Source organism: Tachypleus tridentatus, chromosome 10 (genome assembly GCF_004210375.1).
Source record: "Tachypleus tridentatus isolate NWPU-2018 chromosome 10, ASM421037v1, whole genome shotgun sequence".
NCBI lineage: Eukaryota > Metazoa > Arthropoda > Merostomata > Xiphosura > Limulidae > Tachypleus > Tachypleus tridentatus.
This window is the reverse complement of record NC_134834.1, coordinates 147,317,834-147,332,839: the sequence shown is the minus strand read 5'-3', so window position 1 is coordinate 147,332,839 and position 15,006 is coordinate 147,317,834. Positions and strand designations below refer to the sequence as shown.

The following is a 15,006-nucleotide window of genomic DNA, read 5'->3' as shown; positions in this document are numbered from 1 at the left end:
TCCGATTCCCCTCGGGGGCTCAGCAGATAGCCCGATGTGGCTTTGCTATAAGAAAAACACACACTATTCATCAGTTCTTCTATTTTCATACTAGCTTTTCTTCTTTCATCATTCTCTATTTCTTTCGCTTCAATTACTTATTTCACCCTTGCCTCTTATGTTGCGACCTTACCCCTAATTGTTTTAAGTGTTGTTAACTCTCTGTTCCTATCCAGTATCTCTTCTTCGCCCACGTCAACTAATTTCTCCTATCGAATGCTCAGAAAACTGAGATTTACTGGACGAGAGGGGGCGCTATAAGCCAGATGATAGACTGGAGTTCGGCAAAACAGTAACTCGTCAGTTGGTAGCAAATATTTTCCAGTAGAAGAGTTACAAACTCTCGCACGAGGTAGCGAATCAGTTGCGAACTGCTGGCGGTGCCACACTTCCGTTACATAAAACCAATATTCCCGTCACCTTAAGATTCATATTATAACTGATTGTCCGAGCAAACACTGTCAATCTTCCGCCATGCCATTAAAATTATCAACTACCGAAGTCCTGCTATTCCTTATCTGTCGAAGTTGTTTTTCTTCCAGTAACCAGCAGTACACCGAGACAGCTGACCTGGTTCGACGGTTAACCAACAACTTAATAGAAGGCCAGAGTTTCGCCGATTTTCAAACATTCCCTCAACTCTTGAACCATGAGGGCGGAGATTCCTGGAATCCCCATTCCTTGTCTCCTCGTTCAATAACGGGCTGGAACTGGACTAAACGAAACGCCAACTTGAACTACACGTGGCCGGTAAAACGAGTGGCCGAAGTAGAAGGGGACATTATTCTCGGTGGGCTAATGATGGTGCACGAGCGGGAAGACACCCAAATCTGCGGACCAATCATGCCTCAGGGTGGAATCCAAGCACTGGAGTGTATGTTGTACACCATCGACTGGGTGAATAACCAGAAAGGTTTTCTACCGGGAATAACTATTGGTGCTTACATTCTGGACGACTGCGACAAAGACACCTACGGCCTAGAACAAGCAGTTGACTTCATCAAAGGTAAGCTTGTTGAATAATCTCATCTTATAGCCGGGCTTTGAGAAGAAACATGTAGCAGACTGCTTATTTCACTAGAAGCATAGATGAACGTTAAACAAACCATTAGGAGCACATCTATACATTAAACACATCATTTTGGGCAAAGTTGTGGTTAGAAATGTACTTTGGGGCACAGATATACATTAAACATATGATTAAGTGCACATCTGTATATTAAACATATGATTTGGATAACAGGTGTACATTAAACACATTAGGAGCACTTCTGTTCATTGAACATATGATTTGGAGCACGGATTTACATTAAACACGTGGTTTGGAGCAAAGCTGAAAATTAAAGAAGTGATTTGGAGCCCATGTCTAAATTAAACACATGATTTGAAACAAAACTAAAGATAAACACATGATTGGGAGTAAAGCTAAAGACCAAAGACGTGATTTGGAGTACAAATGTACATTCAACACGCGATTATGAGCACAACTTCACATTAAACACAGTTTGTAGCATAATTGTACATTAAACACATAATTTGGAATACAGCCGTACATTAAACACGTGATTTGAAGCAAAACTGTGAGATAAACAGTGATTTGGTGTATAACTAAACATTAACCACATTATTTGGAGCATAAGTGTTCATTAAACAAATCATTTGAAAATACTGGTAAATATTAGACAACACATAAACTAACGCTGAACCTCCATGTAATCAAGAATTATACATTACATTTCATTTATTTGGCTTGAACCAAGTATGAGAAATTCAAAAATCTGTGTCTGAGTACGCCACTGAGAAGCTGAGGTGATTAGTAAGTTGCCCTATACTATCATTAGTTCCAAAGGCTTAACTTGGACAACAGTATTTATGCACATGAATGATACTATTGATATTACTGTTATGTTTTATGTAAGTTCTTTCTAGGGTTTATGAATAATGTTTAATATAGTGTGTTCATGCCCAAAGTTTATACATACGCCACCGATTATAAGCAAACCAATATGTTTAATTCTCAGTCCATTTCCAAGACTAAAGCCTACATGCTGGGCCTCTTCCTTGCCTAAATTGTATTTTTGTCTGATTTCCTTTCAATCTTGAGCTCCAAGTATGTAATTAAACGCATAAAGTACAATTAATCAAAACAAATGTAAATGAATACAAACATAATTAATTATGCTAAATAGTAGGGAAGAGTTTACGCTGCGTGCCCTTAAAAATAACATTATTTATTTAAGCCAATTAAAATAAGTGAAAGAACCTGCATGAAACAGCCATACCAATAACTTGATAAATGGATGAATCACTGTGAATACTCTTCTGTGAACAGCTACACCAATTTTTAAACCAGAAATAACATATTTACAATATATGGTAGTTACTGTACCACTCTGCTTTTAGTGTGCCATCGTTTGTGCCAACAAATAATATTACTTTTTTTAAATGATCGTCTGTATATTTACTTATATCCTTAGTCATCAAAGAGTCTATTAACCCTAGAATTGTCGCTGGAGGCCTACAGAGTTTATGAACGTAATTCTCTGAGTGATTTATGTATAATATTGATAGGGAGCCTGCGGCTTTGTTATTTATAGGATTTTTTAAAATATATGAATAGCTTATTAGTTTTTTTAAAAATTTCTGCACAAAAGCTACATAAAAATCTTCACTCACCGTTCTTAACTTGGATTATTTTGAATTATTTATGGCAGAGTTACTAAGGTTATCTGCTGTCGTCCCTAATTTTTGGCTCGGCACGACCATGTGATTAGGGTGCTCGACTCGCAATCTGAGGGTCGCGGATTCGAATCCCCGTCCCACCAAACATGCTCGCCCTTTTAGTCGTGGGGGCGTTATAAAGTGACGATAAATTCTACTCTTCATTGATAAAAGAGTAGCCCACGAGTTGGCGATGGACGGTGAAGACTAGATGCCACCCTTATAGTCTTTCACCGCTAAATTAGAGACTGCAGCGCATATGTCCCTTATTAGAAATGATACCCTAAGATTTACGTACCCATCACAAGGAAACCAATCATCTAGCAGTGAGCATTATTCGTTACCGGTTATTGGGTTATTCTTATGTGACCAAGGTGAAAGAGTTTGACAGTCTCTTTAATGGCGCACCCACGACCTCAAAGTGCGCGGCACGTTAGGCGAACCATGAATCTTCGGATTCACATTTGGAGATGCTAACTACTAGGCTAAGGTTAGAACACCTACGAGTCAAAGCTGTAAACAGGAATACTGTAAATACCGAAATTATTGTATTGTCCCAATTGTATGTCGAACTGAAAGTAAAAAAAAAGCAGCGATTTCACTAAGTGTGGTCAAGATGTAAAACGTTACTACAATAGTGAGGGGACCCCACTGGTTGTAAACAATATAAAAACTGTAAAATAAAGGTTAGCATACTCATTGTTTTAATCCTAGTGAGGCGAATAAAATATATTCAAGTAACTAGATAGTTTGCTCGTTTTTTTTTTCAAATCCGATCTTTCTTAAAGATCCAACACAAGTACTTCAGTTGTACAAAAGTATACTCGCTGGAAACCGGGTTTCAATACCTGAGGCCGGCAGATCACAATTTTGTGCTTAACTACAAACAAGCCAAGACGAAAATGTTTATAATTTTTTCCATTTAATATGTTTAAAAACGCTATTTATCGTAAGTATTACTAGCTATGCGGACGGCAATTTAGCTTTCTTTGTTTTTAATGACTGTTTCCAGCTGCACGAACGACCAATTAGATTTACTTATTTTTACGTAACTGTTTCTAGCTCTATGAATAAAAATAACTGTTTTAAAAAGACCTCTTCCGGCCCGGCATGGCCAGGTGGTTAAGGCACTCAACTCGTAATCCGAGGGTCACGGGCTCGAATCCCCGTCACATCAGACATGCTCACTTTTTCAGCCGTGAGGGCGTTATAATGTAACGGTCAATCCCATTATTCGTTGGTAAAAGAGTAGCCCAAGAGTTGGCGGTGGGTAGTGATGACCAGCTGCTTTCCTTGCAGCATTACACTGCTAAATTACGGAGGGATAGCGCAGATAGTTCTTGTGTAGCTGTGCAGGAAATTCATAACAAACCAACCTGAGACCTATTCCAGTTCTGTAGACGGAAACTAGTTTAATAAATTACATCGTAAAGAAAAAAAAAACTCGGAAATATTCACTTTACTTTCTATTTTCTGGTCTTTTATTTCTTACTTTTGTTGCGAGACGAAATTTTGGTCTTTTTGTTGTGATAAAAATGTTTTTTTACGTTCGTTTCGAATATTCGCAAACCTTTACAAGGAATATCTGCAGTAAATGTCCATAACATTTACTGGATCAAAATAGGGATTTATAGCTTCAGTAGATAAAGCTTACAGTGTCTCTAGCCTTGTATGTTTATCTAGTTTACTATCCCTATCTGCAGGTTTTTAAATTACACATTTCTTACTTATCTCGTATTTCAGATCTTAAGCCTATTTGTTTACTTTATCTTGCGGCTGTATTTTCACTTTAAGCTACCTGTATTGTTTCTGTATTTTTTTTAATATCCCTGTTCTAATTTTTAAACTAACATTCTTTAATAACTTTGTTTTTATGTTCGTCATGGACATAAATGTGTATTCTTTATTTTTTACGATTCCTGTTCTAGTTTTTAAACTAACAGTTTAAACATAAATCTGTGTTATTTATTTTTACGATCCCTGTTCCCGTTTTTCAATTCACGGTTTTGAGTGAACTCATTTCATTATTATTTATGTCCATCACGGACGTATATCTTTATAATAGAAATATTGTCCTGTTTGAAACAATTTATTTAAGGACATATGTCATCGGCGTGCGATGCTCTGCCTGGAAACAATGGCTACCTTGGTATTAGCTTCATGCAGATTAGATGGCTATTGCTGTTGATCTCTATGTTGTTACTGGTAATGGTACTGCACGTATGCTCACTATGACGCAATGTTATAAACATACCACATGTTGTGTACATGCTTGTAAAAATATATATAGCTAAAATATTTATACCTTGAAGCTATATGGGGACTGGAAGGACCACAAAACTATTCCGCAATGGGATATGAACTGGACTTTGTAACGTATCAGTGTTATACATGCATGCGCACACAGTGCATCTTAGCTAATGTTAAGTCTATCCATCTAATTATACATCATGTGTTATTTTAAATCAAAAACAAGCCGAAAAAAACATATTAAACAAAAACGCTACACCAATTGAAAATATCCTAGAGTACAAGCTACGATGTGGGATTATAAAAGGTTTTGGAGGTGAATGCGGGTACATTTTATAATCCCACACTGTAGCTTGTACCCTAGAATATTTTCAATTGATGTACCGTTTTTTGTTTAATTTGTTTTTGCTTGGGCTTGTTTTTGACTTGAAATAAATTATATAATTAATCAGAGGTTTGTACTTGCAGTTTTTAACGCAGTCCTTCCTTATGGCCTTACTTATTTCACTTCATTAAAATGTAATTATTTTCACTAATATATATATACACACACATACGCGCACACAAAAGCTTAAAGTTGTTGAGTCGTGTATATAGATTGCCATATAAATATTTCAAGCTGTATAAACTCTTGCTTATTTACTATATTCAATGAAATATACAAAATATGTCATAATATAATAGGATATGCATACAAATAAGAATTTTTCATGTTTCTTATATTTCTCTGCTAGTCCTAGTAAAGTTTCAAAGCAGCTCCGCAGATTTTAACTTAAGAGAGACATCACTCTAGACACTCTACACGATCGAAAACGTGTTGAAACAATCATGAATCGATTAAATTGACATACTTTCCCCCAAATGCTGATGGAATTTGGATCGTGACACTTTCACAACCCTTGTCCATTGTGATATACCTAAACTCATGTGGTTCGTCACAGATACGTTTACAGTTTCCATTCAGTTCCTTGTTTGTGAACACAAATCTTCAAAATCTCTAGATTAAGTCCTGAGAAGGTTGTGTCAGGAGTCAAGGTCACCATACACGAGAAGCTGCTTTTCAGTCGTTGTCCACCAGTGTGATTTCGAGTGTCTGTTTGTTTCAAGTTATGCACATAGTTACACAATGGGCTATCAGTGCTCTTTTCCCCCACGGGCATCAAGACCCGATTAATAGCGATAAACAGCTGCAGATATACAGCCACTAGTGGGGGCTTTTCGGGCAAAATATTTTTTTCGTAGAGCGAGAAAAGGATTCTCTAATAAAGTAATTTTTTTCTTCTATTCCATATACGGTATATTTCCATCAGTAAAACTCCATTTAATACCTCGTGCACGTTATTTTTAGTATCGGATTTAATAACAGTTTTACCTAACCTTCTTACTTTTCTTATCTGATCGTGAAGGAATATTAATACGAAAATCAAATTATTTTTATTTCTCAAAGCATGCTGTAATATGATATGAGCTTCACTTCAAAATTGATTACATTACGTTTTGTGTGTCTTGCTTGTAAATCACCACCTTCAATTCCTTTTTGTATAACTACTACTTTTTTTCACTGATATTGTCAGGTAACGGATTTGTCGTAGTATCAAATTTAATATCTGAATAAAACGACTCGTTCAAAGTCTTCTATCTTGCGTGACTCGTTTTACGAATTTCTTATTTCTTGTGTCATACTATTGGAAATTTACTCCTTTACGGTATTGACCGAATTGTGTCACGTGTACCGAAAGTGTTATATATATATATTTTTTTTCATCTGATGCGTTTCGCAATATTTCTCCGATGTAGTTTTGATATACACAGTTAACAATACACTACACCAAATTGGAGAATTTTATGGGTTTTATTCGTTTCGCGCAATCATACGCAAAGGCTTTTTGCGCTAGCCGTTCATAATTCTGAGGTGATAGACTAGAGGAAAGTTAGCTAGTTAACACCACCCACAGTCAACTCTTTTCGACTCGTGTGATTTGATTGTCACTCTTATAATGTACTCGAGGCCCCTAAGTTCGAAGTTTGATTTGTTCTCAGATTACCAGGACAAGACCCTCAGCCATAACACACTAACTAAAGGGCCTTGCTTGGCCCAGAGATAGGGCAGGTAGCCAATATCGCCCTACGCCAAGTTTTGGATTACTCCAACCAAATAATAGGATTTGGATATTGATCTTATAATACAATCATGGTTCCAAGTGTGGTAAGCAACTGTGTAGAAATAAAAATATAATCGAACCATGGATTAATCGGATTCATGGTCAGACCTACTAACCACAGGACACTCACGATTCAAAAGTTTTATGGACTTCATCTGTCTCTTAATTAAAGTAAGAATCCTGTTTCAAATTGCAAGGATAACAAATCTTTATGACATCAAGAGGTCATTTCCAACTTCACAGGAAGACAAAGTCCATAAAAGATCTATAAACTTGCTAAATCACTGTTAATAAACTAAAGTGCCATAGTTTCTTCACGCCTAGAGATAATTTATTACTTGTGGTCTTACGTTTTTCTAAAACTACCGAATCGGTTTGTTGTCAAAAATGAAAACATGATTCTAAAGACTTCTAGTTAAACCAAAAGCTTTGTTAGGTTTAGATGACTCTTAGAAAAACTAAAACTTTCAAACATGTGTCCTCTATAAAAGCATGGCAATTGAATCTTAGTAAGAACCTAATGTAATTAATTACAACAGCTATAACAGTTATAAAGGTGATAAATCAATTAATATTCGTAGTCCATTGTGGGTGAATACACCACATGGTGGCATATACGTGGTCTTCACGCACAACGAGGGTTTCCAACAGTAGTTCGTTAAGTCTCGGTAAAGGTTTTTTTACAACTTAAGGTCAAGCCATAAGATGAAAAATATATCTGACGCTAGGATGTCGCTGAGCAAGTTATACAAAAAGAGTTGTCAGGGAAATAAGGAAGTTGTCGTGGATTATTAAAACGAGATTTTTGGTGAAAGACATAAAACTGACAAAAATGAAAAAACGAAATGGTAGATGAAGGAGAGAGATACGAAGGTTGAAAAGTACACATCCAGAAGTTTCGGGTATTATAATAAATACACATACTGACATATCGTTAGAACAGAAAAATAGGAGGATTGGAAAAGTAATGAAAAATAAACATATAATAAATGCACGGAGCGATTTAGCATTACACAGACAAATAGATTGTTGTTGTTGTTTTAATTAAGCACAAAGCTACACAATGGGTTCTCTGTACACTGTCCACCACGGGTATCAAAACCCCGTTCTTAGCGTTGCAAGTCTCCAGACAAACCGCTGAGTCACTGGGGGACCAGACAAAAAGCAGGAATGTTAAGGTGATAAAAATTAAACGTTGTATAATAAATACACAGACAGATTTATCATTAAAGAGATAAATAGAAGTAGTGGTAAGATAATAGAATATAAACATATTATAATAAATAAACGAACCGATTTACCACTAAACAGACAAATAGAAGGATTGGTGAAGTAATGAAAAATAAACATTTTTTTTATTATGTGTTTACATAATAAACACACTGACCGATTTATCATTAAAGAGACAAATATGTAATGGAAAAATAAGCTTCTTATAATAAACACATGGACCGAATAACTATTAAAAAGACAAAGAGAAGGTTTGGTAAATTAATGGAAAATAAACATATTATAACAAATACACGGACCGAATTACCATTAAAGAAACAAATAGAAAGATTGATAAAGGAGTGGAAAATAAGCTTTTTAGGAAAACACTTTGACCGAATTACTATTAAACAGACAAATAGAAGGATTGGTAAAGCAAAAGTAAATAAACATATTGTAATTAACACACGTACAGATTTATCATTAAAGAGACAAATAGAAGAATTGATAAAAAATGGAAAATAAATATATTTAATTAATACACGGACCGATTTATCATTAAACAGCAAATAGAAAAATTGGTAAAGTAATGGAAAATAAGTTTCTTATAACAAATTCATGGACCGTATTACCATTAAACAGACAAATAGAAAATTTGGTAAAGTAATGAAAACTAAACCTATTATAATAAATACACGGAACTATTTATCATTAAACAGACAAAATAAACGGATTGATTAAGTACTTGAAAATAAACATATTATATAAATGGACGGACCAATTTATCATTAAAAAGACAAATAGAAAGATTGGTAAAGTAAGGTAAAATAAACATATTATAATAAATACATGGACCGAATTACCATTAAACAAACAAATAGAAAGTTTGGTAAAATAACCAAAATTAGACGGACCGATTTATCATTAAAAAGACAAATGGAAGAATTGGTAAATTGATGGAAAATAAGCTTCTTATAATAAATACATGGACCGATTTATCATTAAAAAGACAAATAGAAGGATTGGTAAAGGAATGAGAAGTTAGCTCCTTATTATAAATACACGGACCGATTTATCATTAAATAGCAAATAGAAAGATTGGTAAAGTAAGGTAAAATAAACATATTATAATAAATACATGACAGAATTACTATTAAACAGAAAAATAGATGGATTGGTAAAGTGAGGGAAAATAAATATATTAAAATAAATAGACGAACCGATTTATCATTTAAAAGACAATAAGAAGGATTGGTAAAGAAATGGAAAATGAGCATATTGTAATAAATACACGGACCGATTTTTCATTAAAGAGCAATTAGAAGGATTGGTAAAGTAATGGAAAATAAACTTCTTATATTAAACATATTGACCGAATAAACATATTAAATACCTGGACCGAATTACCATTAAACAGACAAGTAGAAGGATTTGTAAAGTAATGAAAAATAAACATAGTATAATAAATATTTGGACCGATTTATCATTAAACAGACAAGTTGAAGGATTGGTAAAGTAATGAAAAATAAACATAGTATAATAAATATTTGGACCGATTTATCGTTAAAGAGAGAAATAGGAGGATTGGTGAAGTAATGGAAAATACACATATTTTAATAAATACAAGAACCGATTTATCATTAAATAGACAAATATAAGTAGTGGTAAATACACAGATAAGAGGATTGGTAATGGAAAACAGAGAGAACAACTCGCTGATCGTGCCATAGAAACACTTTAAAGTTATTTTGTTACTAAAACCTCCATGTAGAATCGCTATCATGGCGTCCAGGTTTTATAGACTTACGTGATACCTAACGCAGGGTACATTTTACGATTATGTTGTACCCGTTCATCTTAGAAGTTAGTGCCTGGATTTTCGTCTGCTCAGATTGGGGCGTTGCTCTTTTGACAACCCCCGAGCTTCTTTGTCCTTGCAGTATACTATCAAATTACCCATTTTTGGCCTCTCCATCATGACATGTTTGGGTTTATTTTTTATTTTTATACAAGTGATAAAAGATCCAACATCGTCTTCCTGTTTTAAATAAATGTGATAACTAGAAAATCGATACGACTAGCAAACTTTATATCAACCTTTTCTTGATGTTATTAAAAATATACTGCTTTATTGAACAAAAAAAGAAATTACTTGAAAACTGTTTTATAAATAGATTATATACAGAGCATGTATTTCAAATTCTTACCTTTTGGTAGAGGTAGCCCGATGTGGCTTTGCTATACGAAAACACACACTTACCCCCCCCCCCAACTAGCAGAGATAAAATGGAGCACAACAGCGACCTCTGTCTTTAATATATGTATAATAGCACCTTATGCAAATTTCACAGCACAATTTATAAACATTCCAAATCTTGGGCTACTCTTCTATCAAGGAATAGTGGGATTGACCGCAAACATTATAACGCCTCCACGGCTGATAGGGCGAGTACGTTTGGTGTGACGGGGATTCGAACCCGCGATCCTCGGATTAACTGGACTAAATAACATGTTAATTTTAAAATTCGTTAATTACCACATTATTGTATAAACTTAGTGATTATGGTAGCTTGATACTATACCTTAAATGAATTGACTATTAAACTTTCGTTCTTGCTCATTCATTAAATGATATAGCGAATTACATCAGGTTTATAATTTAGAAGTAAGCCTTTTTGAAGATCACACATCAATTCATTATTTGTTTCCATTGTTAAGATGGTCGATTTCGTTTTGGAAAAATTTCTTTCTGACTTTAAATCTATTAAAACATCTTTCCAAAAATGTATACTTCACTTCTACATTGTCTTTACATTAATTTATCAGATTCAGTTAGTGAACGACTGTTTCTATGGAAACATTTATCTTTCAGATAAATGCAGTATACCTAAGTTTAGAATAATAATAAAGAAAAAAATACACGCAAGACAAAGCGAGCATGTGTTAGACAGAGATAACTAGCGCCGGTGTTTACCCTTCTTTCGGTAAGACAGTCGCCGATTATCTGTGGCTGGCGTATGACTTACACGTCTTTCAAGTTGACTTTAGAAACTCACGAGAGAAAAACACAGCGAACGCCAAATTTCTGTTGATGGGTACTACCACTTCTGATGCAAAGTGAAAATATGTAGAAAGGACAGAACCATTTTAATAGGATTTTTAGTGTTAGAAGTTTGCAGACGTAATCCTTAACCATTAGGAAGAACTAAGTAGCATCGTATCAAACTTCATACATATTTGTAACTTGGAGATCGATATGTGATGAAAGTTTACCCTTGTAAATTGTAGAATAGATATACCGGTGGGCGCTTTTCCTGGAAGACGCAAGCAGGCGTGGCTCAGTGATTAGTGTGCTCATACTCAAAACTGGAAGTTCATGATCAAAGGTCAGAAACTGTAAAACTACACTTAGCATTTTGGAGGTAGCGGGTGCTCTAAAAGGGTGACGATTAAATCCTGCTATTTCGTTAAACAAGTGTAGTATAATAACTGAGTGGGTGCCATTGAATAACTGTTTTCCCTGTAGTCTTTCAGTTCAAAATTAGAAATAGCAATACGTAAATGACGCTTTGTAGAGTTTTGCGCGAAATTTACAATGGAAAGAACCTTAAGCGCTTTTTTGTTAGATATTAATAACGACAAGTCGTGAAGAAATTAGGCTTAGCAACACTTCGTGAAATGGAAGAAAGGATTACTATGTGTGGTTTTAAAACTGGTGATTTAATTCCTGCAGTGCATATCAGTGTATATAAGACGTTGGAAGAAGTCAACGACCTTATAACATTAAGCATATTTTTCTTTAATAGGACACAAACTTTCCACTTACATCTTCTTAAGAAAGATTCTTCAGTGAAACGTTCCAGAAGAAGCTGTAAAGCGAAAGTTGAGTGTTCAATAAAAGACAAAATAGCATATCTGGTGTTATAAGGTCGTTTATTTCTATCATCAAAACTGGTGGTTTGTTAAAAAAGAAAAAAACATACAATAATTTGAGATAACATATAAGTCTTGTGAAACCTCCAACAGAGTACGCCACCTTAGAGAAAGTGAGAAATGTAAATCAATTGCTTGTTTTTGTTTCTTTTGAATTTCGCGCAAAACCACTCGAGGACTATGTGCGCTAGCCATTCCTAATTTAGCAGTGTAAGATTAAAGGGAAGGCAGCTAGTCATCACCACCCACCGCCAACTCTTGGGCTACTCTTTTACACTGCTAAATTAGGTACGGCTAGCACAGATAGCCCTCGAGTAGCTTTGCGCGAAATTCCAAAACAAACAAACATATACTGGCTGGTTTAAAAACAAATTAGAAAGGGTTCCTTAAGTTTAACTTTCTCTTGCTAAATCCAGTGCAATTTCAATCACTTGTTATTAAATATCTGAAGGAAATCAGATGAATATTGGATATAATTATGACAAACACATACACTTTATATCTTTCACTGATCTCTAATCTATATATGAAACGAATTGTCGTCTCAGAATATTAAAAATAATGAATTAATGAAGGAGTATAGTTCGAAATTACGTTTCTAACTTACCTAATTCACAATTTTTTTTTCTAATCGCTCGCCATAGTTATCTGAAAAATATCTATATTCTGTTTTCTGTATCAAATTAAAATGCTACAGATTACGATCTAACAAAAATTGTCAAGAAAAATAAAACGCTAACGATATATCGAACACGTAATTAGAATGCAGAACTAAATTATTAACTCGTTTCGTTACTCCTGTTCAATGTTGAGAAACCAACAACAAATAACAGACCTAGAGAATTCCAATAAATACGAAACAAAGAAAAGAAAGACAGTTAAATATACTGCCAATGTATAAGCTCGACATATATTTACAATTTTAATTTGGATATTAAAACAACGTTTGGGAAATTTAATTTAAAAAAAAATTGAAAGTAATGACAGACCAGCTCGCTACAGCCCGAAGCGATGAATAAAAAAAAATCTGAAACGTAATTTTTGCAATCACTTTAAGGGGTCATCTCTATTTAACACGCTTTGAAATACAATTCATAAGAGTGTGAATTATTTTATTACAAAACAACTATTTTAGAATCCATAGCAAATATTCTTCATTTGATTAATAGGCAAGAAAAATGTATTTTGTAAGAAAGAAATAACGTCAAATATGTTACAATTCCAAAAGTTACTGTTTAACCGCCGAAATTCGGCTGTGAGCAACCATTAGGCTTAAAATTTGTTACAAAACTATGTTAATTGAAATGTGTTTTCTTGTGTTTTTTTCACATTCCGCCTCATTTATTATATCGTAGGTTGAAATAAAAAGCATTTTAGATATCTATCTATATACTGTCTCCAACTTGCCCAGTAGGTTTTTCGTACACTTCCAGAGCTCGTTCGTTGGGCTGGATGATGATTTCCACGAAATACTATTTATACATAAAGTATAATACTTTAAGAGCCAGTAAAATGTAGAAAAATGATACTTTTGAAAATATTTTATTACACATAAAAATAGCTTTTCATATAAATTTGGTGTCTCATTCTCGAACCCAATTGATAAGTTCTAATTCGGATGTGTGGGAGACAAAATATCTATCCGAAATGCTAGTTTTTACACACCTCTGATTTCAAGCTACAATAGAACATATTAAGAGAAATGTGAAACAAAACCATGCAGTTGCCTTGCAGTTAACAAATAATAATGATTATTGAATTTCAAGTTCAAAGAGCATATTCTGTCAATGAAGAATATGCTTGTCCCTTGTAAAACTATTTACCCTGCCGAACAGAAGAATTATGTACAGTAGCCTCTTACTTGCTAGCCTTTTATCTGATATATGTAAATTATGTTTTTAATCTACAAAGCCGGCCTGGCACGGCCAGGTAGTTAAGGCACTCGACCCGTAATCTGAGGGTTGAAGGTTCGAATCCCCGTCACACCAAACATGCTCGCCCTTTCAGACGTGGAGACGTAATAATGTGACTGTCAATCCCATGATTCATTGGTAAAAGAGTAGCCCAGGCGTTGGCGGTTAGTGGTGATGACTAGTTGCCTTCCCTGTAGCCTTACACTGCTAAATTAGGGACGGCTAGTGCAGATAGACCTCGTGTAGCTTGGCGCGAAATTCAAAACCAAACCAATCTGCAATGCTCCTTGGAGGCTTAGGTGTCAGCTTCGAGGCTTATCACGCAAGAATTCAAAGTTCAATCCCCACAGCAGAAAAAGCCTAGATAATCCGCATTAAAGCAAACAGATTTACTGCATTTTTGTTTACCGTCAGAGAAATTTCTAAATTTATAAGACGATTTATAAAATATGTAATCAAAATTCACACTTTAATTAAAGAAAAAGATAAATCGATCATAAACTTCGCACGACGATTGTTTGAGATCAATACTGTATTTCATGGTTATGTAATCAATGGAATAAAAAACTATGAGTTCCAGTTTTGTTAACTTAAGCATTTACTCAGCAGGCAAGGTAGTGGTTTCGAATCGTACTCAGTCTGAATAGCATTGCTATGAAAGAGTTGTAAAGACTAGAGAGAATTTAGAAATGATACTTAATGAGTTGCCTCCAGGACAGAATAAAAACTATGCATCACAATCTTAATTTTTGTTTTATTTAATTACCTAGTAAATATAA

The 15,006-nt window shown here is 34.5% G+C and overlaps 1 protein-coding gene across 1 annotated transcript in view; it reads left to right on the top strand.

Annotated features, from left to right (window-relative positions):
• Positions 1–330: 330 nt before the first annotated feature.
• Positions 331–15,006, top strand: part of LOC143230569 (metabotropic glutamate receptor 4-like) — a 61,007-nt gene continuing 46,331 nt past the window's right edge. Inside the window, exon 1 of the mRNA XM_076464343.1 lies at positions 331–1,045. Coding sequence (XP_076320458.1) covers positions 514–1,045 — 532 coding nt within the window. The 5' untranslated portion in view covers positions 331–513. The remainder of the gene's footprint in view (positions 1,046–15,006) is intronic.